The 25,350-nt window shown below is 38.1% G+C and overlaps 1 protein-coding gene and 2 long non-coding RNA genes across 13 annotated transcripts in view; 1 reads left to right on the forward strand and 2 right to left on the reverse strand.

Moving 5' to 3' along the window:
- Positions 1-6,414, reverse strand: LOC144010971 (uncharacterized). Its single transcript, XR_013281399.1, has 4 exons — positions 6,237-6,414; positions 5,864-6,007; positions 1,786-1,963; positions 1-1,476 (listed from the first exon to the last, which is right to left on the reverse strand). It is a non-coding gene; the product is annotated as an uncharacterized LOC144010971 (long non-coding RNA).
- Positions 3,559-25,350, forward strand: part of LOC144010966 (clathrin coat assembly protein AP180) — a 25,585-nt gene continuing 3,793 nt past the window's right edge. For 2 of the 11 annotated variants that reach the window (XM_077511507.1, XM_077511509.1), the window contains exons 1-18: positions 3,559-3,731; positions 7,471-7,613; positions 7,686-7,761; positions 9,381-9,483; positions 9,550-9,643; positions 9,732-9,843; positions 11,017-11,123; positions 11,317-11,358; positions 12,004-12,077; positions 13,045-13,057; positions 13,137-13,270; positions 13,549-13,622; positions 13,722-13,736; positions 14,537-14,722; positions 17,404-17,517; positions 22,301-22,372; positions 24,759-24,845; positions 24,937-24,998. In XM_077511507.1, coding sequence (XP_077367633.1) covers positions 3,602-3,731; positions 7,471-7,613; positions 7,686-7,761; positions 9,381-9,483; positions 9,550-9,643; positions 9,732-9,843; positions 11,017-11,123; positions 11,317-11,358; positions 12,004-12,077; positions 13,045-13,057; positions 13,137-13,270; positions 13,549-13,622; positions 13,722-13,736; positions 14,537-14,722; positions 17,404-17,517; positions 22,301-22,372; positions 24,759-24,845; positions 24,937-24,998 — 1,638 coding nt within the window. In that variant the 5' untranslated portion in view covers positions 3,559-3,601. The other 9 variants (XM_077511510.1, XM_077511512.1, XM_077511511.1 and 6 more) reach the window with 7 other exon arrangements.
- Positions 20,416-25,350, reverse strand: part of LOC144010972 (uncharacterized) — a 6,175-nt gene continuing 1,240 nt past the window's right edge. The window contains exons 2-4 of the long non-coding RNA XR_013281400.1: positions 24,902-25,079; positions 23,730-23,900; positions 20,416-20,619 (exon numbers count right to left, since the gene is read on the reverse strand). This is a non-coding gene — a long non-coding RNA (uncharacterized LOC144010972). The remainder of the gene's footprint in view (positions 20,620-23,729; positions 23,901-24,901; positions 25,080-25,350) is intronic.

Raw genomic sequence — 25,350 nt, forward strand, 5'->3', positions numbered from 1 at the left:
TATACACAATGATCAAACATAGAATGTACACATACAATTGTAAATAAACAAACAATAATAATAATTAAAATATATATATATATATATATATATTACAAAAATGAAATCAGGACATTCACATCAACACAAGAGGTATTTTTTTCAAGATATTATATATAATTTGTACTTTGGACCTTTTAATCAATTGCAAAGATTTAATATACATTCTAAATTCGTTTACAAAATTTTGAAAGATGGGGGGAGATTTTTGAAATTTTTTTCTTGTGAATGAAAAATTTTGCCATACATAAAATGGTATTAACAGAAATTTCTTAATTTTTGTTTCGAAGGATAAGCCGGGTATGTCGATTAGTAACGTCATTTCCTCTCGATTTCAGACACCATTTCCTATTTACTTCAAAATAAAAGCAGCACATATATTACAATAGCAGAATGGAACAAAACAATTCTGCAGTACAAGAAATGCAATACCAAAAATAATAGCAGGGTCATTTACACCCAGGCACGTCATGACAGCCAGAGTAAAATCAGTACATCTAGATAAAATAATAATAATAATAATAAAAAAAAAAGTAGACCAAAAAAAAAAAAAGAAAAAAAAAGGGTTCACCAATTAAGGGAGCGGCCATTTTGAACAAATTTCCACCCAAAAGTACTAAACACTTGAGTAGATCTGAAGATGTGATATTCCCTGGATTCTGCGGACCTTAATTTGGACTCCAACCCCATCCCCTCCACTCTCACCACCCAGTGAAATTCCTAATTAAAAGAGTAGCCAAAGCAGGCATACCAGGAAGTGCTGAGGCAGCAGAGTGCCAGTCACAACATCATCAAACGGCTCCAGCATTTACACAAGGCTGCATTTCTTGCTCAATTTCACAAAAGAATGAAGAATTATTGAGTTATTACGAACATCTTGAAAGCATGAAAACAAGTAGATGTAAAGTATTCCTCTTAACGTGATTCGCAATGGATAAACAGACGATGAAATACATGTTTTTACATGAGAAAACATCAGAGCCAACAAGTAATTGAATTCTGTTTTAAATCAAACTCTTACATAGGACATTACTTTATTATTATTTAAATTATTTTATTACTTTTGTACTTAATATGATTTTTTTCTACTTAAGTAAACAGTTGAATCAGTTATGTAGTGTGTGCTGGTACCTTACCTGGAAGGTGATATAGCGCCCTCTTGTGACAAAGATGTGTTTTACAGCTTGACGACAACTGGCCTCATCTTCTTGCAATGAATGCAGACACATCGCCTTCAAAAAAACAAACAAACAAAACAACAACAACAACGACGACAACACGGAGTTTAATAATGATCATGTGCCCACATTGACGTAAGACGTGACAATCTTCATTTCCATCAACTGGCAGATCCCCAAAGTACGCAGTAGGTGTTGACGCCAACAATTTCAATCGTCACAGCACGGCTGGAGACGAGTGCAATTGTATTATCAGCAGCTGAAAAGACGAAAGCATTTGGATGAGGCGATGTACTTATTGACATGCTCTAATTGGCAATATTTCGCTCCTATTTTCTCTCGTGGAAGGCGTGGGTAGGTAAGACATTGACGCGGAGGTCACGACATTTTTATTCAAGTTAGATATTGTATGTATTAGATTTAGATTTTTTTATGCTTGCCATATTATGTTTAAGAAAAAAAAGAGCGAATCGCCAAACAGATTTGTAGGCAAAATGGTATAGTACGAGGGCAGACATTTTGTGCTCAAGGTCCACATTTAAGATATTTTTATTTTAAGTCCGTTCACCTCATGTCATGTGACCAGCAGTTGACCAATCACAGGGCCAAACTCTCTCTATCTACGGCTCCGCTTCAGGCGTCACGCTGTCGCCATCTCCTGGTCAGTATGAGGCATGGTATCGTTGACAACTTCCGGGAATCCAATACAAAGTTTTCCCCTGGGCATGGGCGAACTCGGGCGTCATCTAGTGGAGGGAGCGCCAAATTGCAGGGCAAAAAACAAAACAAAAAAACAACAACAAAAACAGATTAACAAAACATTTTCAAGTCAAGTTTATTTACAGTTTTCTTTCAAATGCTAAAACACATTTAACAAACGTTTTCCCCAATGTCTAAACACAACACACTTTTCGAAAAGCACACTACAACTCCTTTTTTCAAAACCCAAACTTTCACACCAAAATAGAAGCTCAAAGCTTTCAAAAAATGTAAACACCATACATGTCATTACACACGCCAGTAAAACAATTGAAAATACAATGTTCAATTTGTGAGAAGAAAGAGAAGAACTCCTCTATAGTGTTCAGAAAATGCGAGTCGGGTGGCAGACAGACGTTTTGTTTGGTTTATTTAAAAAAAATAAAAATAAAAAAAAAGTCGTCTTTTTTTTTCCCCTTGGAGAAAGGGAATTATGCTGATTATTATTATTATTATTATTATTATTATTGTAAATGATCATGGATAAGCCATGGATAAGGTGAAGCTTTTATTTAAATAAAAAAATAAAAATAAACGACCTTGAGTAAAGCGTCTTTTTTTTTTTTAAATATAATATCATGTAGCCTATATTAAGGCATTTTTTTTAAGTGACATGTATATAGCAAGGCCTGTTTTTTTTTTTTTATTAAACAACCATGTAATTTTTTTGTTTATATATAAAAAGAAAAAAAACACCTTACATGGTTGTTAAAAAAAACGGTTTACGATACAAGATCATTAAAAAAAAAAAAAAAACGATTTTCGTGTATTAATTTTTTATTTATTTATTTTTTTTTAAGGGGAAAAACCCATCTGACTCAGGGAATTTGAGACTGTCAATTGTCATTGCTGCACAGCACACATTTGAAAGACATGCGGTTTGTGTCATGGCAAACTCCGCCACTGTGTTTTGGGACTCTATCTGATTCTCAGGTTCGGTTCAGGCGTGCCTAAGCCACGTCACGGTCATTTTATGGACCCTGAACTGCACACAGCGTGAAGGCCAATTGGTCCCTTTAAGAGACGTGGGCTGGTCCGTGTGTGTCGCCCACCCGTGTCCAAGTAGCCTCTGGCTGCGGGGAGGAGAGTGTCAGATGGGCCATACTGATAGAAAAGAAATAAAGAAAATAGCGTAAGGGACGGAGAATAGGGATTTCCGGCGTGGCTTCTTTGCTCCTCCTCCTCTTCCATTTTTTTTCTCCCTTTGCGCACACGTTTTGCGCATTCGGTGCCGCAGAAAAGCGCCGCACATTTTGGACGATTGGAAAGGAATAATCCGAACCGGATAGCAGGCGCGCCGATGGGGCGTTGATTTCAAGCCACAAAAGGGAGATTTGCGCGTGTTATTTGGAACGATTCGATTGCGGGGCGAGTAAAGAGCGGCTTGTTACGTAACCGAGTGGCTTCCGAGCTGTCCAGGGTGCTGAAAAGCGCACATCCGCGTAAGTCCAACCCCCCACAAAAGCTCATTCCATCCATCAAAAGCTCACTTTGATGCGACATTAATCATCTGGGGGGTGTTTTTCTACCTATATAGGGAGAAGGTCACAGGCCTAGCTGTTAGATCGTCCCCCCCCCCCCCCCCCCCCCCCGCCCCTTGAAGCATTCCAGAGAAGGGGGTCCAAATGTCGGGTCAGACACTCACGGACCGCATCGCTGCGGCCCAGTACCAGCTGACGGGTTCGGACATGGCCAGGGCCGTGTGCAAAGCCACCACGCACGAAGTGATGGCGCCCAAGAAGAAGCACCTCGAGTGTGAGTATTGGAAAGCCCCGTTTAGTCTGGCAGGCCCTTTTTTTTTTTGGTGCATACTCGTCACCTCATGCAAGTGGAACCAGTAAGGATGATTTAGAAAGCATAATGGTTAAGAGTATAGAGCAAAAAAAAAACAAAAAAACACACACATGCCATATCATTGTCATGGGGATGGGCTGGGGGGAAGCTTCATTTCTGTATGCAGGCAGGCAGGTTAGCAATTAGCATGTAGCATCTGCACAGTATCTAGAAGCCATCAACAGTAGTTGACTGATTTATGGGTTTATTCACATTGCAATGAATTTAAATGCCAGTATTCTGTTCCAGCCCCAATACAATGCTTTTTGATTCAATAATAATAATTATAATACTCATCATGGAAAAATTGTTGATTTGGGCTAAAAGTGGGAGTTTACCTTCAAAACTTGGCCTGGCAGCACGTGTGTGTTTTTTTGCTGTGATCTTTGCGGCCACTTGTGCTCTTGCGTCTTACATTGTGATCCGCTCCCCTTGTGAATAATTCACTCATCAGCCAATGACGGTCCTGCATTATTTACACCGCAAAAGGCAACAATGTTAGACGGCATTTCTTGCCTCATCTTCAAACTGAACCGAAAATCAGCAGGCTCAGACGCCATCTTCATCATCATCATTGGTGGTTTATGCTCGTATTCGCCTCAAAAGCCCGTTTTACACACTGAACGACTCTTATGGGATCAATTAAGACGTAGCTCAATACAAATTCTTGTTTAAGGCTGTGCTGGGTGGATTTGTAGGCCAGACTGCCTGCTGGGTTATATAGGCCAGCGTGCTTCTTTTGTATGCCGGCAGCAGGGCGGCTCTAACACAGATATTGCTGAAATGCGCATTCTCCTCATCCATATCGCGGGAAATACAGTTTTCAGTGATAGGTTCTGCATTTGGCTTCAGTGGGGACTTAGCCAATTAAGTCCACCCCTGACTACCATCACGTCGCAATTACAAAAAAACATTAGTAGGAAATTTGTTGAAAAATTCAGCTGCAGAATATGTGATCTTTGGTTTCAAAGGAGGGTTTGACTTCCATGCAAGGGCAAGATTTTTAGCAACTGTTACAATATTGAGTTGAAAAATTCAGCTGTCAGAATGTGCGATCTTTGGTTTTAAAAGGAGACATGGTTTCAAAGGAGGGTTTGACTTCCATGCAGGGTCAAGATTTTTTTTTTACTAGCTGTTACAAAATTGAGATGAAAAATTCAGCTGTCAGAATGTGTGACCTCGGGTTTGTTTTAAAGGAGTCAGGGTTTCAAAGTAACGTTTCAAAAGGTGAGAATTCCATGTAGTCACAATTTTTAACAGATATAAAATTTAGTTGGAAAATACAGCTGTCAGAATGTGTGACTTCGGGTTTTAAAGAAGTCAGGGTTCCAAAGTATGGTTTCAAAGTAGGTGTTGGCTTCCATACAGTGTCATGATTTTAAGCAGATGTTACAAAATTCTGTTGAAAAGTTCAGCTGTCAGAATGTGTGACTTTATGTTTTAAAGGAGTCAGGGTTTCAAAGTATGGTTTAAAAAGAGGGTTTGGCCTCCACGCAGTGTCAAGATTTGTAAAAGCTGTTTACTAGCTGTTACAAAATTGAGTTGAAAAATTCAGCTGTCAGAATGTGTGACTTCGGGTTTTAAAGGAATCACAGTTTCAAAGTAACATTTCAAAGGAGGTGTGGCTTTCGTACAGGTTACGATTTTAAGCAGTTGGTACAAAGTTGAGTTGAAAAATTCAGCTGTCAGGATGTGTGACCTTGGATTTTAACGGAGTCAGGGTTTCAAAGTAATGTTTCAAAGTTCCACGTAGGGTCACAATTTTTAACAGCTGTTACACAATTGGGTTTAAAAATTCAGCTGTCAAAATGTGTGACCTCGGGTTTTAAAGGAGTTAGTGTTTCAAAGTTGGGTTTGGCTTCCACGCTGGGTCGCAATTTTTAACGGTTATTACAAAATTGAGTCGAAAACTTCTAAGATATAATACAATGACATGCAACTGTGCCTTGTACCATTCAGAATCAATATTTCTTTTAACATTATAAGGAAAAAGTGAAGGAAGTAAAAGATGCCAGTGAAAACCTTAGAAATGTAACAAAAGTAAAACATTATACCTCCATTTGGCCCACCATGTTGTAGATTTTTCTCTGTGCCGCCTAATTAGGTGGCACGGCTGTAGTCAAACGGGCACCAGAGGGCATTCATAGAGAACATGAGGCTGCGCAAGGTCGGTCAGCTGAATCAACACCTGAGGCTGTCTGGACATGTTAAAAATGCACTATGTCAAATACATTTTTTGTGTATTAAAAGCAGCACTGCAATGCTAAAGAATGCTCGTTGTCACACTGTACATTTGTAAGTACGGTGAGATAACATTACTTCAGCATTTAGATATTTTTGTGGATATTTTTGTTTTGTGGTGTGCCGTAAGATTTTTCTCACGCTGATAACTGCACTAGTGTTGAGCACGCAATTTCCGTACTGTACCTTTAATGTCAGAGTGAAGCCTCTTGCACTGACTGGCGCGATGCTATCTTGCTAATAAGAACTCTCCAGGATCACTTGTTGCCATGACGACACACAGTGATATTTCAATGTAATTTTTAGAGACTATCTTTTGTATTGGCTTCTCAATGTCCATAGAAGTGTTTTCCGCCCAACAGGAGAGCTCACAGTTCATTCTTAGAACTGGTGGATTACCGTAAGAGTCTTTACATAGCTCAGCCAATCCTCATTAGCATGTTTATTATCCATGTTTGTTTACTACAGGTGCGGATATCCTGACAACTTCATACAATACAAATAATGATCATTTCAGGTTACCGGCCCATTTCTGAGCGACGGAGCCGTGCAGCTGCTTGTGTGTAACGTTGAATGAGCACTTGTTATGATATTACATAAGCCGCCATCGCTTGCGCTTGAACAGACTCCAGGCGGCAACTGTCAAGCCATGTTGCACGTACGGTATGTCAACAGCAACTACATGACAACGTACAAGCAGTGGCAAGCATGGATGTTGTTGAATGTAGATAGAAGACAAAGGCAGACTAGTGATTAGAAATAATCTCTTTACAAAAGCCCCCCCCCCCCCCAGTGTGTGTGGGTCGAGAAGTATGGCCCAATTATCTAATCTGGTCCACCAATAATTTATCAAATGAAGAGCCCTGTTAGCTGTTAAAATGTTTAGATTTTAGCTGTTAAAATGTTTATATTAATTTTTTAATGAATTTATGATCAAATACAAATAATTGTTATATTCGTGGGGAACGAGGGTTCAAATCTGACAGCAGAATAGCCAAATCTGCAAAAAATTTTTTTACTCTCACTGGAAAACAAAAGTGGGGATACATATTATTTCAGGCTGTAAGTGGATGACGGGCTCGTTGGCCACTCGGGTTCTAGATCGTGCTGATGGTTTGCAGTTGAGTGGGCGAGTCTATTTTAGGCGAGGCCAAGGCCTTCATCTGCTTCCATTAACGAAGCCGTCTGCCAATACTCGACGCTCGACTCTTTCCTGACGTCAATGTCGCAGCCTTCGAGACATTCATTACGAACGCACACCGGACACAACATTAGGTACACCTGCACAACTTCATCAGATGGCGTCCAATTTGTCTTTAAAGACCGTGTCAAAAGTCAAGTTGCTATTGAACGATTTTTGAGAGTGTCTCATATGTGAGCCCTCAAATCCAATCACAGTAAATTCTCATTGCGTTTGCAGACCTGGTGTCGGCCACCAACACCACCAACGTGAACATCCCCCAAATGGCCGACACGCTTTTCGAGCGGGCCACAAACGCCAGCTGGGTGGTGGTCTTCAAGGCCCTCGTCACCACCCACCACATGTGCGTGCACGGGAATGAGGTACGTACACTTTGGTGGCGTAGCTTTCACAACACCGTCCTCCCTTTCTAAATGACTTTATTGCCCTTGCAGAGGTTCATCCAGTACTTGGCCTCCAGGACTTCGCTGTTCAACCTCAGCAACTTCATCGACAAAACTGGCTCTCATGGTATAAAGAAAATATGGAAACGCCATTGATTGTGGAGGATATATAGAGAAGGGGTCAGCAACCTTTACTGTCAAAAGAGACATTTTAGGCCCAATAAATAACCACCAATCTGTCTGGAGCCGCAAAACATATGAATATTGTGATCAATGAAACAGAGTGTCTGAGGGCCCAAGAACTGCAACATAACAGAAAAATGTGCAGCATTCAATACTATGATAATACTATACTATTTATTTCTTCTACCTTATGTCTTCCGGGTTTTTTTTGTGTGTAATTTTTCATACTTCATTTTTCACACATTTTTAGAGTTTTCGGCCTTTCTGTCAAATTTCTGACATTTTTAGCAATGTTATGGACATATGAGAATTTTCGGCATCTTTTCTTTTTTTTGGACATTTTATGTCATTTTTTATTTAAATTTTTTTGCTATCAATTTTCTGATATTTTTAGGCAATTTGTGGACATTTTATGGTAATTCTCAGGATTTCTTTTGTTTTTGGACATTTTATGGTTACTTTTGGAAGGTTTTCTTTTCTGCTTTTTTATGCAATTCTCTGACATTTTCATGAACATTTGATGCTAATTTTCTGCTTTTTTTCTATTACTTTTTGGACATTTCATGCTATTTTTTTGGACATTTTTAGGTATAAAAAAATCATCTGCCTTTCATCTCTCTTTTTCTGACAGCTTAAAAATCTGGACTCTGACATGTTTTGAATATTTAATTTTTGTTGCTATCAATTTTCTGACATGTCATTTTTGGCAATTTTGTGGAGATTTTATGGTAATTTCTTTTGTTTTGGGGAATTTTATGGTTACTTCTTGAAGATTTTCTTTTCTGCCTTTTTTATGCAATTCTATGTAAGACATTTTTGACAATTTCATGAACATATGATGTTTTTTTTTCTCTTCCTTTTTGGACATTTTTGCTCATTTTTTGGACATTTGTAGGTATTTAAAAAAAATAATCTACCATTCATCTCGCTCTTTCTGACAGCTTAGAAATTCAGACTGACATTTTTTGAATATTTAATTATTCATTTTTATAAAAGTTATATTTTTTATAAATTAAATTTATAGAATAAATATGTAAAATAATCTTACTTTTTTTTTTTTTTTTAAATGGTCCTGTATAGTCAGGCAATTTTTTTGTTAATAAAAAACGACCATGTATAGTAAGCCGTTTTTTTTTTTTTGTTCATAAAAAAACGACTACGGCGTTTTTTTTTTTTTTAATGACCATGTATAGTAAGGCAAGAGATTCACAGGGAGCCACAGGAGAGGCACTAAAGAGTCAAATGTGGCTCCCGATCCACAGGTTGCAGACCCCCTGAGATAGACAATCTCATGTGAAACTGGTGCATAAAACAACAGCTGTATAAATAGATTTTTTTTTTTTAACAAACCTAGACACTATAGCGACCTCTAACGGAGCCTACTCGTTTTAGCCACGCCCCCAAATAGTCAGTAACACTGAAATGGTGAAAAACAATTTTAAGGCTACATCTCCACAACTGAGTACAACAGTACTATCTTCAAACAACTATCTTCAAACATAGATAACTAGAAAAACCTCTAGAAAAATCTCTAAATTCTCCACTTTCGCTCTTTTTTCGAAGGCTACGACATGTCTACGTTCATCAGACGGTACGGCCGCTACCTGAACGAGAAAGCCTTCGCCTACCGCCAGATGGCTTTCGACTTCACCCGAGTCAAGAAAGGGTACGTGGCTGACCGTCATCATGTGGTCATGACGCGCTCACTTGATGAAAAGTGTTTGTGAACTAGGGCCGAGGGCGTGATGAGGACCATGACCACTGAGAAGCTCTTGAAGGGCATGCCAGTCCTGCAGACGCAGATCGACACACTTCTGGAGTTTGACGTGAGTCGCCGCGACTTGCCACGTTTGGCGGCCATTGTGAATGTTTTTTTTTACAGCAAAGTCAAACGTCTTACCTGATTGCTGGCAGGTTCATCCCAAGGAGCTGAACAACGGCATCATCAACGCCGCTTTCTTGCTGCTCTTCAAGGACTTGGTCAAGCTCTTCGCATCCTATAATGATGGCATCATCAACATGTTAGGTCAGTTTGGTAGCGCGCACATTGAATCCTCAAAAGCAGGCAAAACTGTTTTGTTTTTTTTAACATCAGGTTCAAGGCCAGGTTATCCAGAAATGAGATACATTAAAACTACTACAATGCAGAAAATTCAAATTTGAATCGCTTCTGCCACCTGTTGACAAAAAATGAAACTGCACTGACCCTTCTTCACAAATACAATGGCTATTGTGAAGATATTTTTGGCCAAATTACAGAGATCAGCTTAAAAAAAAACCCAAAATAAATAAATAAATAAAAACAAAAGAGAAGAAGACATAAAATTAAGTTTTGCAATGTTTAGCTTACTAACATATTTTTATGTTGTTTACAAAAAAGCAATTGTAAAAGTTAGTTTCAATAATAAAATAATTTATTTGATTCTTATTTTAAATTAATTTACCGGAAACTATAAATAATTCAAACAGTTTAATAAAATGAATACATGTTAACATACACATTTAACATATATAAATATTTTTTAATAATTGACAATAAATCAATCATAGAAATTCACTTAAATACAACAATTAAATAATTCATTCTCATTTTTGAGTTTTCTTATTTATAATGAATTAAATAATTTAATAAAGGTGAATATATAGGTGGACTATATAAAAAGCAGTCCATTTACCATAAATGCGGATGTATAAAATTATTTCATGAATAAAATAAAATGTATTTTATTCTTTATGGATGGACAATAAATCAATTAAATTCTAATTTAAATGCAACAATTAAATAATTCATTCACATTGTTGTCTTATTTATAATAAATTAATAAATAAATAAAATACCTTTAATGTATGTTTATACATAAATAAAATAAATGAAACGTATTTTATTATTTACAATATATCTTTTTTTTTACTATCATATTTATTTTTATGTTATTATTTATTGCTAAATTGATTAGAAAAAAAAACTGGAAAAATGACAAAATGCAACAAACACCACAACGTCAGACATTGTACAGTGTAAAAAAAAAAAAAAAAAGTTAACTTGTGTATTGATATCCACTATGTTGTACAATAGCAACCCTCCTGCGTCACAACATGCTTTTTGGATGTCTAACCTTCTTATACTTATTATACAGAATTAAAGAATGCCAAAAAATGTATTCTGTGAAAATTGACTTTTTTTTTTTTTTTAATACAGAGAAATATTTCAAGATGAAGAAGAGCGACTGTAAGGAAGCGTTGGAGATCTACAAGAGGTTTCTGACCCGGGTGACAAAGATTGGGGAGTTCATGAAGCTGGCGGAGGTATTTGCTAACACGCCATAGATGGGCAAAATGTGAAATGCATCATCTACATAGCAGTGTTATAACTCTTAGCGATGGCTATTTGAACACAAAAAGTGCAGCAATGCATATACGCAGACAATATAACAATACTCGTACGCATGTATTCTTTATCCTCTTGTGTTTCCCAACACAACTTTATTTCTCTCTTCAGACCGTCGGAGTTGACAAAAACGACATCCCCGACATCAACTACGTAAGTCACCCCGAATCACACGCAAGTACGCACACGCACACCCGCCATGTTTCAACCGCCACCATCCCCCTCCACACACCCAGTGTCTCCACCCCGGCGTGGTGGTGGACCTGGCAGACCCGGACGACAACGACTGTCCGTTTAAACCTCTGGAGGAGGAGCCGGTAACCGTAGCAACAGCCGGGTGCCTGCTTGCAGGATGGTGTGCGCGCATGCTGAGCCTAATCCCGTTTGACATACGAGCCAGACACATCCTTTTGATTGTGTGTAGTCTTCAAAAAGCTTGGGCCAATCAGATTCAGCCTTTAAGTGTTGCTATGCCAGTCTAATCTTCCCAGGGCCTTCAGAATCAATAGTACTAACTAACCCATGCAACTACTGAAAATGGGACCTTTTCATGACCCAATCAGATTTAAAATTTGCCCTCACAGGGCCAGACTGAACCGACCCTCGATGATGTCAGCATTTTTCCTGTTTTCTGATTGGTTGATCAGAGAAAAAATTTGTTTGAATCAATTGTGACAAGTAAAACACATTGATACATGAAATAATCAGCAGCACAAGTCCCCTCTGAAGGCCCAGGTACCAAATGGACAAAATGTTTTATTCCTGTACATGTTGGTGATTGCTGTTATTGTGTGTCAGGCCCCCAGCAGTATTCTGGAGTCTCTGGAAACACACATGAATGGACTGGAGGACGTAAAAGGCGGCAAGAAGGGGTAAGTGTATACAACAAAATGTGATCATATAAATCAATTGACTTGAAGAAGAAATGGCGGGAAGAAGGGAGTAAAGAAGGGAGGTAGGGTGGAAAGTAGGAAGGAAGGATAAGATGAAGAAGATGAAAGAAAGAAAGAAAGAAAGAAAGAAAGAAAGAAAGAAAGAAAGACGACTGGTGGTGTATTTCTATCATTTCCTTTAACCCTTCCTCTCTTTTATCCCCCTTTTCGTTCATTTGGGACCACCAGTGAAGGGTGAGCATAAATTGCGTGCTGGCTTTGGGGCCCACCAACCTCTTTCTACATGTTACTCTGTTTCCCTTAATTAATCACATCCCGCTAGGTAAACTGGCATACTATTCACATGGGAACCAATCCCCTGGGAATAGTTTAGCGTCCCTGAGGTCATCTAACAAGTGTTGTGTGAATACATGTGTGAAGTCTACAAGACGCACATGCTATAAGAGAGTGCGTCGAATCATGCGGGCCTGCAAGATGCATCATAATGCAATGTGGTCTCAAAAGAATTTAATTCATTAAAAACTGTACCAAGATATTAGTGTATTTAATTAAATGTATTTAAAAAAAAAACAGCAATTTGTGGCTAAATATTAATTGGTTGAATAATTCAAAATGTTACAATTTATGTGAATTGTGAATTATTTTTTGTATTATCAATGATATGTATAAGGATCTATTAAATTCTTATGAGACCAGGCTGCATAATATGAAGAGATTTATTCCCAGATTGAATCATTTGCTGTTTTAGCATAATGAAAAAAACAAAAAAACGAATGATTGACATTTGTACGACTGCTTTTGGGATGAACCCTTCATATGATCACATGATGCACTCAAGTGTTTTTTAAATGTCGTTTTTAATTCAAGCATTTGTCCCATTTCTTCTTTTCAAGTCCATTTTTCACACTAACAATGACAATTCTCCCTTTTCATTCGATCTGTTTAGGTCTCCGACTAAGGTAAGCTGCACAATTCTAATGATTTCGACTTTTGCTTGGTACTTGTGTCGGACCGTAAACGTGATTGTGCGCTGCACAGGGTTCTCCCACAAACAACGTGTCTCCGACTTCCACTCCGGCCAAATCATCAAATGCCGTCCCGACGCTGCAGCCTCCGCCTGGGGAAAGCGCAGCGGCCGCCGCTGCCCCGGCGGCACCCGAGCCGGCGGAAGAGTACGTACCAGCTTTATCACGTTTTTTTAAGCGTTATTTTTTTGTTTTTTTTGGTCGGACCCAGCTACCATTTCTGAAAGAAAGTCCTTGAGCTTCATGCTAAAATACAAGACGTAATGCCATATACTGGCTAATGGTGATTAGCATGGATGTTACAGCAAATTCTCAAGCATATATTGTATTAATTTGTTATGAAAAAAAAGGTTGCTTAAAGATGCACAATTTATCAGTTCACAAATGGTGACCTACCTCTTTTATCTCTTTTATCTCTCTCTTAGTTCCTTGTTGGACTTGGATCCTCTGTCCTCCTCTGGCCCCCCAGCAGCATCCGCTGGCACTACATCCTGGGGAGGTAAGTCCACTATTTTAGTGCAATATATGATATAAAATTGATATAAAATTGAATTTAAGGAATGGCAGAGCTAATAAATGACTTGTGTTGTTTTTACAGACCTTCTCGGATCAGGTGAGTGCTCTTCTTTTTTTTGAGTTTTGAGTGTCGTGCTTACGTGTTTTTCAAGTCCGGCGGTGGCCTTCTATGAAACAACACTATTTATTCTCAGTATAATAATTTTATAGTATTTCTGTTGGCTGCACCACTCCCAGTAGTTTGAATTTTTTTTTGTCCAATCAGATTTCAGCCTCTCTGTGTTGCCATGCCCAGCATTAGGACTGTATTTATTTATTTATTTAAATTTTAATTAACCACTCAGATTTCAGATTTGTCCTCACAGGGGCAAAACTTTTCAGCCCTCTGATTGGTTGGTCATGACAAAAATTGTTACAGCCATCTTCTAACAGCTAGTAATGTATGTAGCAATAATTGGGAGCAATGGTTTAAATCTATTGTAATAGTGTTGGTATTGAGAGGTGGATGAAATGGGGTAAGTCTAAAGTGTAGGTCCAGGAACCAAAAGCACTTCCTGCCAATGTTGAAGTCTAAATGTTCAGACAGTGTTTTAGTGTGTTCTGGATTCTGTCTCACTGACCTCCTTGTTTGTCTCCTCTAGTCTAAGATCTCTTTTAGTCTCAGTGGTCTTGTTTTTGTCTCTTTCTCTTCCCTCCCCCTCCACATCCTCCATTGTCTGAATTTGGTTTACCAACAACGGGGGCAATTTGTTATTCTGTTGACTGGAATTTTGCTTTGTTTAATTGGACTTTATTTGAATTTTCTACCCGCTCAACTTGAATTGGGTTTACTTTATTTGGGGTCTACTCTGCAAACCCCCGCGCCCCCCCGCACAACCCCCTCAACCCTTTCCTCAGAAATGGGCGATTCCTTGCTAGCCGAGCCCACCCTGGCAGCGGAGGCCACCACCCCCTCCCCTGCCGCCGCCGCCGCCTCCACCACGCCCGCCCCTGCGGCACCAGAAGCTGGAGTCGCTCTAGCTCCTCCCACTAGCACAGCGGCCGCCACCTCCCCTGGCGCCACCAATATGGATCTGTTAGGAGGTTAGTGGGCTTCCAGGGAGTTGGGGTCTCTACCTCACATCCTCTCTGAGAAGCTCAACGCCCCTCAAGAACCCGTCTGATGGTGTGATGCCACACTTAGCTGCATGCACATGCAGTCTGTGGACTGACATTTAAATTACAGCCCGGTTTAGAGCGTCAAATTATCATCCTTCAAACTGTTGGGTTAAAAATAGCAAATATTGGGTTAATTAAAAAAAATCTATATTGGGCTATTTTTTAAAATAACCTATATTGAATAAAAATAACATATTGGGTTATTTTTTTAATTAACCTTTATTGGGTTAATTAAAATAATAACAATTGGGTTATTTAAAAACAAACAAACGATATTGGGTTATTTTATATACATATATATATACTTATATATACATATATATATACTTATATATACATATATATATATACTTATATATACATATATATATATACTTATATATACATATATATATATATATATATATACACATATATATATATATATACATACACATATATATATATATATATATATATATATATATACACATATATATATATATACATACACATATATATATATATATATATACATATATATATATACATATATATATATACATATACATATATATATATACATATATATATATACATATATATATATACATATATATATATACATATATATATATATATATATAGATACATATATATATATATATATATATATATATATATATATATATATATATATATATAGATAGATATTATAATTTCAATATATATTATATGTATATTTTATTTATAATAAAATTAATTTATAAATTTACATTTTTTATTTTATATTTTTAGATTTTGTTTTATTTTTATATTTTTAAACCATCCGCCCATCCCATCAACCCAATATGGATTATAGTGCATTGGGCTATTTTTAATCCATATCTTAACTGCTCCATTTTGATCTCCTGTATGTTAAATTGTAGCTCGAGTAAAAAAAAAAATAAATAAAAAAAAAGGGGGGGGGGGGGGGGACGGCCTGTGACTTGAGAAAAAATAATAGCGTGGGACATTTGTCAGTCAAATCTCTTAAATTAACCAAAGGGACTGTTTTATTCCTCAACTAGTTTTTTTTGTGATTAAATAACAAAAATTCACAGGCTGTAATCTAAAATGTAGCCACAGATTATTTGCTAATACAGTGGAACCACTCGGGTTGGACATCATCTATCCTGAGATGTTGGTTTTTCCACCGTTGCTAGGCAGAGATAACAATAAAAAATAAAATCAATGTGGGGGGAAAATTACTTACAATTGGAGTTGCACCATTTTCACTCGTCATTTAAAAAAAAAAAAATAATCCAGACATTCAATCTTCAGGTGATATAATGCTGCACAGCTCCCGCAAAGTGACACTGAAGCTATTTTCAACTCTATGAATTGCTTAATAATGTGGAAAAATAACAACCGTAACGAGACTAAGTGCAATTTCTGGACAAATTGCGTGGGAATGCTGAAAGCACGCAGAGTTACTGGGCAATGTGCTTTACCATCTGTGCCACCGATCTGTATCAGACACCTGGTAATGATGATTAGTTATATATATGGAAGTGGGCGTGGAAACTGCTACTTAGAAAACGTTCAATGATTGTCCCATTGAAAATGAATGGGGAAAAGTTGATATTAAATGTTAAATTGTGCAAATACTGTAAGTAATGTAGAATCACACGATATTGTATGGGCCAGGAGGCATGAATTTTTTAAGCAAGCTGAAATTTGAACAATGTGAATTGGAAGTATTGAGTGGGAGTTGTTATGTGGCAAAAAAAAGTGTGGAGAATAAAAGTCACAATAACATATGTGGGAATGGTTCAGCATTCCCGCAATAAAGGATGTGGGGACAGACCAAGAGTATCTATTTGTGAAAACTAGTAAAAAAAATATTTGTACATCGTTTTCCACCTGACAGCAACTTAAACTTTCAAATGATATGATTAATTATACCGAGCTGGAGCATTAATCGCGTTGTGTACTTCCAATGCACCGCCTTACTGAGATCTTATTAAAAGTCTCAAGTGACGTCGGTTGGATGGTGGCCTGAAGGCGATGCGAGCCACTTTAGAGGCTTGTTGTTCAACTTGGGGAGGTTCCACTCTATTTCCAAATGCATCAAGCAGAGCAACCAATCCATGGCAACGCATTGATGTGCAAACTGGCCGACACGATCAGCTTCTCGACACTTTACGGGAAGCCATTTGAGCGTTCATTCCTGCAGGCTTCATATCGAGTTTAAGGTCCATGTGCTCGTGTGCTCTTCGTCGTCACTAGTAAGACAATTGAGCGCACTAGTAGAATAACTTGTTACATTTTTTCCACGACTGGACCTTAAGCACAAGGATATGGAATAAACGCTCAAACTGTTTGATAGACGTGCTTTTCGCTACGTCCAAGTAAAGCCTGTCCGTCTATCAAACTCTTCTCCCGTGGCATCACCGCATACGGAGCGATGACTTTCCGTGTCGTAACGTTAGAATGCCTCCTCGTCTGTGCTCTCATTCGTCTGTCCACCTTTGTCCACAAGTTGCGCTGTCTTTTCTTCCTGTCTTCCGCATCTCATTTTCTCTTCCCTTTTCTCACTCCCTTCTCTGGGCAACTTCTTCTCGTCTTGTGCGGGGAAACCTCAGATGCCTTCGCCACGCCCGCCGCCGCCGGTGCCACCGAGGCCTCTGCCGCGGCAGCTGAGGGCGGAGCCGCCGCAGCGCCTGCCGCCCCGGCCGCCGGAGCTGCAGCCGGAGCCGGTGGGTGACTTAGTGTTAAATTCAGGGATGACCGATATGGATTGTTGGAGGGTGTTGAGATATTTGGCAGAATTGACGGTTCAAATCTTGCCTCCAGCCTTTTTTTCGGCACTGTGGATGATAGTAATCCTCTTCCAAACACATCCTCTTGTCCTTAATGTAAGACGAAGAAAGAAGGACCCGTCTGTGCGTCTATTGTTGTCACGGAGACGGAAGACAATGCACTTCCCACTTTTGTTTGTTGTTTGCACTGATCTTCACACGTCCGTGCAACAAAAGGATGTGGGCAGATTTTTCAAGTGTGAAGGGAATGGCGTCCCGTGGAGGTTGCAAAACAGACGCCACCTTTGACTGTTAGGCCACAAGTGACAACATGGAGCGTGGGGGGTTGGGGGGGTTCTCAGTTGCATTCAAGTAAAGTAGTAAAGTTGGGCGTAAGCCACAAAAAAAAAAAAAAAAAAAAAAATTATATATATATATATATATATATATATATATATATATATATATATATATATATATATATATATATATATATGTGTGTGTGTGTGTGTGTTGCCAATAACTATTTACAGGTCAATTAGAATTTATGTGTTCAACTGGTATTTATAGGGACTGAGAAAATATGCCTATAAATGCAACAAGATGGCGGCAAAGCAATGCTTTCATTTTAGACAGGGCTATGTCCTCTGTCCCTGTAGAGGACCAAAACTGCCAAAATTTAAAATAAATAAATGATTGACTAAATAAATAAATAATAAATAAAGGTGAAAATAAAAAATGGATATTCAAAAATGTAATTAAAAAATTAAATACAAAAAATAAACTAAATGGAAATAAAAACTTTATATATAGTTGTATTTATTTATTTTTTATTTGTTTATGTATTTATTTATAGTTGTATTTATTTATGTTTATATAAATACAAAAATAAAAAGATTGAAAAATATAAAAATAAATATAAAAATAAATGTCAAAATAAAAACAAAAATAAATATATAAATAGAATTAAATATCAATCAATAAATAAAAACACACTGCTCTCACATGTTTTTGTTTTTTGTTTTTTTATGCTGCAGACGCTCTGTCAGGTTGAAATGTTATTCAAATGAAGGGGCGGTCCTAAGTGTGTCTTGGGTTGGGCTCTGCCGTTTCGACATGTATTTTTATATTTATTTTTATTTTTTTAATCTTGTTTTTTAGTTTTGTATTTATTTTTACTTTTACTTATACTCCATGTGTATTTTTTGCAATTTTTGAATTATATTTTTATATCCGTTTTATTTTAACTTATATTCATTTATTTATTTAGTCATAATTTTGGCAGTTTTGGTCCTCAACAAGCCCCAGTCTAACACTTTGTCCAACTTTGCAGTTTTCTCGAATGCAGCATTTCTCATTCTTTCATCTCAGTTTTCATGACGACAACAACAAACTTCCATTTTGTGTTTGATTTTTTTAACATTTAACATCACTTCCTCCACATGCCCCCAACCCATCACTTCCCACAAGACCCCTTCGCTCCCTCGGATGTGAGCACCGCCACGTCATCTTGTCTAGACATTTTTGGTGTGGAAAATTCGTGTTTTAGCGCCGAGGTGGCCCCCCCATCCCCATCATCGATCTTCACCTCCGCATCCAGCACCATCGTCACCACGGCGACCGTTTCGCCGCCCGTAGCTCCCGACGCCCAACCTACGACCGACCTTTTCAGCGGTAAAACGCCAGACGTGTGTGCGCTACTCTGCTCTTGGAATGCTTCTTGCTGCTTGAATCCAGTGGCGGGCGGTCTGGGCAAACACTCGCCTACATTTAAAAGATACATTTTGATATTTGTTCCTTAAAATTGTATTAATATCTTCCGAATAGGGGATAGGGCTTAAGTAATTTGACATCCACCAAAAAAGGTTTGTAAATGCCTAGAGATGCCACAAAATGGCAGCAAAAACAAGTTTTTTTAAATTATACATTAGATATTAGACAAGGCTGTGTGGCCTGACTAAATTAAGGTCTTCCCATCAATTCAACATTGTGCCGCAAGATGGCACCAAAGCAAGATTTTTATATTAGACATGGCTTTGGCCCGAGAACAGAAAGCACAAAGGTGACTTGAAATGAAAATGAGTTCCCGTCAAAAAAAATAAATAAATCTGCAAATAGACACATTTTCCAATGCTAATGCTAAACCGTGAAGCTTCATTGTATTTTTGGAGCTTTTCTCCTGGCTGTAACTGCTAACCAATCAAATTTCAACCTCTCTGTGTTGGGCATTTTTTATTCAAGAGTGCTGGTGCTGGATATAACTTGACATCAGCATTTGGTTGGTAAGGCCAAAATTGGTTTCAGCAGAGTTTGACTAGCTAAAAATGTCGATTTGCAAACATAACGTGAATATATGAGAGAAAATTCTGATTCTCTATTGGTCCTTTTGAACAAACAAAAAAAATGTTTTTTTTTTGGAAAATCAGGTTCCACATAAGTCTTTTGATTTGTGTCATATTTGAAACATCCAGTCACAATGCTTTAACTTTGTACATTTATAACTGTCAAAAATATAATAATAAAATTGATATGTCTATATCAAACATATTAGTATTTCCAAAAATCAGAAAGAACATTTCCCACTATTAATAAATATAGGTGTTTCTCTTTTCTCAATTGGGGCGATCTTGCAAGGTCGCTGGAAAAGCCATCAGTTGGGTGATTACTGCCCTCTAATGGATTATCCGTGCAATGCATGTATCAGATCATATACGTCAGGGTTTTAATGAGGAAAAAATATACTCATGAAACAGAGGGCTAAAAATGTCTTGTATTTATGTTTGGCTCTGTAGGGTTAATAATCTATACAGTATTTAATGTTAGAAGGCCCAGTTATCAAACGCACCGCCCGCCACTACCTGAACCACTTCACATGAATGCAAGGATTCTCGTCCTCCACTTGCCTGCTGCCATGTTTCAGCATTTTGCCCGTGTTTGTAGCCTTCTTCGCATCACCGCCAGACAGCCAAGCAGACGCCACACCCACAGTTGACTTTACGGCAGGTACCCCTCCTTTGCGCACATGCTGTCCCCTCTGGTGTGCTCTCACTTCCTCCTGCACTGAAAAGATAGAACGAAAGTTTTATTTAGGGGAGTGGACATTAAATAGCGCATTCCTCTTTAGCATGCTGTGCATGCTATGCATTTATAAGTATTGTGTTTCCTCAAATAGTGGCCACTTGTGTGCATCAGGGAATATCGTATCATGTTAAATGTCATTCCATATGAATCCCTCCCTCCCCCCAGCGGATTTATTCGACTCCTCAGCCATCCCACCCATCCGTTCATCTGCACCCCCACCCAAAACTGACAGCAGCGACATCATGAGCCTGTTTTGTGGTGGGTAGCTTCACACGACGGAGGTGTCAAATTTAAGAGTGATGCTGAGCATGACAGTGTTCCCCCACTATAGCACAGGATTTTTGTGGAACATATTTACTTGTCTCCATTATACTGTGGAAATTTGCCAGCAATCGTTTTTAACTCATTTGGTCCCAAAAACGTATAAATCTGTTTTAGTGTCCCAAAGACGTAGTAATACGTTTTTTTGTTGTTGTTGTTTTTTGTTTTTGTTTTATGCTAGAGCATACAGAAGGCTTTGATGCAGCCTCTCAACTGTAAAGAACGGTTGCAGAAATGGAGTTATTACACAAACGGCAAGCAGGTGGCAGCAGAGCAAAGGAGATCAACAATGTTGAAAAAAAAAAAACTCAATTACTCACAATTCTAAATAATTTGTGAAAAATGATTAAACTTATCTATATTATAATGCTAATTACTGCAAAACAGAAACAGATAGATTTTTTTTTTCCTGTTGATAGAAGAGACTTTAATCTTTCATTTGATAGGTTTCATGTTTTTCTAGCAATAGAACACAATATTCTGTGGGCCTTGCAAAATCAGTCAAAATCCAGTAAAAAAGCCGTGAGCGAATGGGATTGCTTTCTGTGAAAATGGCTGGGAACGAATAAGTTAAAAGGATTTTTTATTATATATGTTAAGTTCCTGTAAAGTGACAATAAATGAATTTTCCACGGTGCAACAACGAGGCGCTCTAAGGCTGGCTCATGCCAGCACGAAGTCTTGGTCCGCACGCTGGCTGCCATGCCAAATATAGAAAATTAATTTTAAAACATTGCCACACTCTTTCACCTTCTGTCCATGACTTGCGCACACTCATGGCTGACGACGAGGCGCTCTAAAGTGGCCACATTAGCGGAAGTTGCGCCAAAGCAATACTTTTATATTAGACAGTGGATTTTTTTTTTTTTTTAAGCAAATAAAAGGGGATACGTTCCCAAAATAATTCTGCTAGGAGGTGAACTCATGAGAAGTAAATCACAAATATACAGGGGGAACACTGTAAGTGCGTGTGAGGACCAAAGCTACTGTATATTAAAAAAAATAAAAATAAATCTCTATAATGCACTAGTTCTTGTTCCAACAGATAGTATATAGTTTGTTGGTGTAATACAGACTATGTAGCCAAATGGAAAGGAATGGAAAGAGAATGGAAAGAGAATTTGACGCCTGTTCGCAGTTGTCCAATGTGTTGGATGCCAATCTATTTGACAGCATTTACTGCTCATTCAAAGTGTAATTTTGTGTCTAATTCTCATCATTTTTTTTTTGGCATTAGCAGTGTGAGGCTCCCAGGCTGACTCTCCCACCCCCCTCCCTTCTTCTTCCTTAATGCTGCGATGGACATGTTTTGTGTGGCTGTGTGCGGTTGACCCGACAGAGCCCTCTGGAGGAGGAGGAGACGCCCCAGTAGCCACCGCCGCCCCCGCCCCCGGAGCAGAACTCATCTCAGGTAAAAGAAATGGTGGACGAATTGCATCTCATCTCATTTCATTGTAGATTAAAAGCCGTTTGAACATGTCTGGTACACATACTTAAGGTTATAGTAGTAGGTCAAAAGTGGCACAGATAATGAAAAAAACAGGAGGTGCAGTCTTTTTAGTAGTACATGGACCTCAAGGTGGATAGAAAATGTAATTGAATTAATGTAAAAATTGTTTTCCATAAATATATTAGTAACTTATGCAACTAGGCTATATACACCACTACTAATGATAATGGCGGTAGTAGTAGATTTTAAAAATGCAGTACAGTATTATCTGTATTTCGCAGATAGATTTTTTATTTTTTAATTTTTTTTAGCAAATTTATTTATGGCATGACTTTTTTTTTTAAATGTGTGAGTTAGGGCTTCTATTTTCTATGGAATTCTTTAATTTAGCTAAAATTGATTGGACAAAAAAATATAAAAACGGCAAATTATTATGAGTATTAATCATTTTGTTCATCTGCTTTGTGGTGAACAGGAAAGTTATGCATTACTTATTATTCAGACTGATCTGTCTTAAGAAAATATATGAGCTGGAGGGGCGGAGAAAGTTTTTTTTCTTGTTTTTAATTTTTTGGGGGATGTCAGTTTTTTACTGTCTTAGCTAACATTTTTTTTTTTAAATTTAAGGCATGTTGTGACAAAAATACACATTTTTAATTTATATAGATAATAAAAAAATTGGAGATTTCTTGAATTCACCTAGTTTTTTTGTTTTTTTTTAAATATGCATACAAATATGAATATTACATTTAAAAAAAGAGCAATTCCAGTCGATGAAATACAAATATACATTGATAAGTCCAAATAGTATAACATACTTTTCCACTGAAGATGCTCATAAAGTACAGGTGCATCTCAATCAATTAGAATAGGGATGGGCGAGTACCGATACAAGTTTCAGCAGCCTTCTTGAGGCCAATTTAGGATCAGGAACTACAAATAAGAATAATTGAAAATTGCTATTCATTTCATGGAATTTTTTTATTTTTATTTTATGTACTACTCAGTAGTTGAGTACTCATAAAAGTGGTATCGAACATCCCTAAATGACAATATCATGAAAGCTATGTATTTATTATTTATTTATTACTCTTAATTTATTGCACCATGAATGACCGCCAGTGTGCTTAAGTCTGGAGGGAATTCCTTGCTTCTGTGCACCTGGTCACCATGGTGACCAGAACCCAAACAGCTCTGCAAAATGTGACAACTAAAAAGTGTGCAGCTTTTAGCCTCTTTTTTTTTTTTGTCTCCCTCCCTCTAAATCGTCTGCAGTGTTCTCTTATTCTGGACTTTGGCATCTATGTGTTTTTCTTACTTTTGGCTCTCCCTCGCTGGCTCTCATTTTGTTCTCTTCCCCGCTTCCTCTCCCGGGCCTCCTCATTGCTTGCTTCCTGCCGTTTGACTCGGTGAGTTTCCCTCCTCGCTTCTTTTGACGTGCAGCCGTGCGAGTGCTGCATTGCAGTGCGGGAGAGCTGCGATGGCCTCTCTGCTGCCACACAATTATATACACAATTACACACACACAGACACACTAGTACTAATTAGGGATGTAACGATAAGGGCAATATCGTGATATTGTGATATTAGAACTGCCACAATATTGTTGTCGTCATGTTCACAATATTTATAAGGAACACATCTGTTAAAATAAAAGTCAGGTTGATTTCCATTTGTGCAGATCTAGCACCCTCTAGTGGCAATTTTATTAGTGCAATTTAATTTTCATTAGGGATGTTTTGGCCTTCTATGTTTGAAATCTATGCGAATTGTCAGAAGGAGAACCTAATTTGCTTGTGAAGCCATCAATGTGTGCTTGCATTAGCAAGTAAGTGCCTCAATATTGTTATTATAGATTCTAGGTAGTTTATATGCATTGCTGTTATGTACAAAAGCACAATTTTTTTGTTTTTTTGTTTTTTGTTTTTTTTGTTTGTTTTACAATATTATGATCTTTTTTTTAAATATCGCCAACCCCCTCCCACAATATTGTGATAATTATTGTATTGTGATATCGTATGGTGATGCTTGGATATCGTTACATCCCTAGTACTAATGTATACACGCAAATAGACTTCCATGTTGAAAACATTTTAATCATCTAATTTAACTTTTTGAGATGGTAAAGGCCTTTTTTTTTTTTTTTATAGCTGTAAGCATGTCCTATTTAAGCAGGCATCACTTAAATTTCCCTCTAAAGCTCTCCTCCCTCTGTCGTCATGGCAACAGCAATGGGTTGCCATGGCGACACCAGAATTTTATTGTGCTGTAGTAAGACCAGCTAATGTCTCCTTCCTCCATCCCTCCCAAAACTCCCACCTGCGATCCTTCCTCCTCCCCCCTGTAGCATTTGATGGCCTAGGGGACGTAATGAAGCCCACCCTGACCCCCCAGGCGGGCGATGTTGACACCTCCATGGCTAACATGGCGAGTAGTAAGTAGTCCTTTTCTAGATTGTGCAACAAAGAAGACGAGCCGTTTTAGCAGTACCTTATTGCCTCTCTCTTCCTTTCTTGCCGCGTCAGATTTGACGATGGGATCCCCAGCGGCCCCTCAGGTAGCTCCCCCCAGCTGGGGTGCCCCCATGGTAAATGTTGTCTGTGTCTTACGTGCGAGCATGGAGTGGAGCCGCTTTGGCGGGGCCGAGCCGCATTCTCGCCATGTCCCGCTAAAGGAGAAGCAGCCAGAAAACACCACACGACTTCAATAATCATTACTAGGATGATTTATCGGCTTGAGAGTGATGAAATGGAAAATGGTGGACAGCTTGTTTGCAGTTCTTCTTTGCAGCTGAAGTGGGGCGGGCAAACTTTGGGGCCCATGGACACACATTAAAATGTTTCTTGAAAAATTGTGAATTTTAGTAAAATAATCCATTCAAAATGTTTAAATTTAGATTAATTTACTAGAATTACAATTAATCTACCAATTAACTAATA

Source organism: Festucalex cinctus, chromosome 21 (assembly GCF_051991245.1).
Source record: "Festucalex cinctus isolate MCC-2025b chromosome 21, RoL_Fcin_1.0, whole genome shotgun sequence".
NCBI classification, from domain to species: Eukaryota; Metazoa; Chordata; class Actinopteri; order Syngnathiformes; family Syngnathidae; genus Festucalex; species Festucalex cinctus.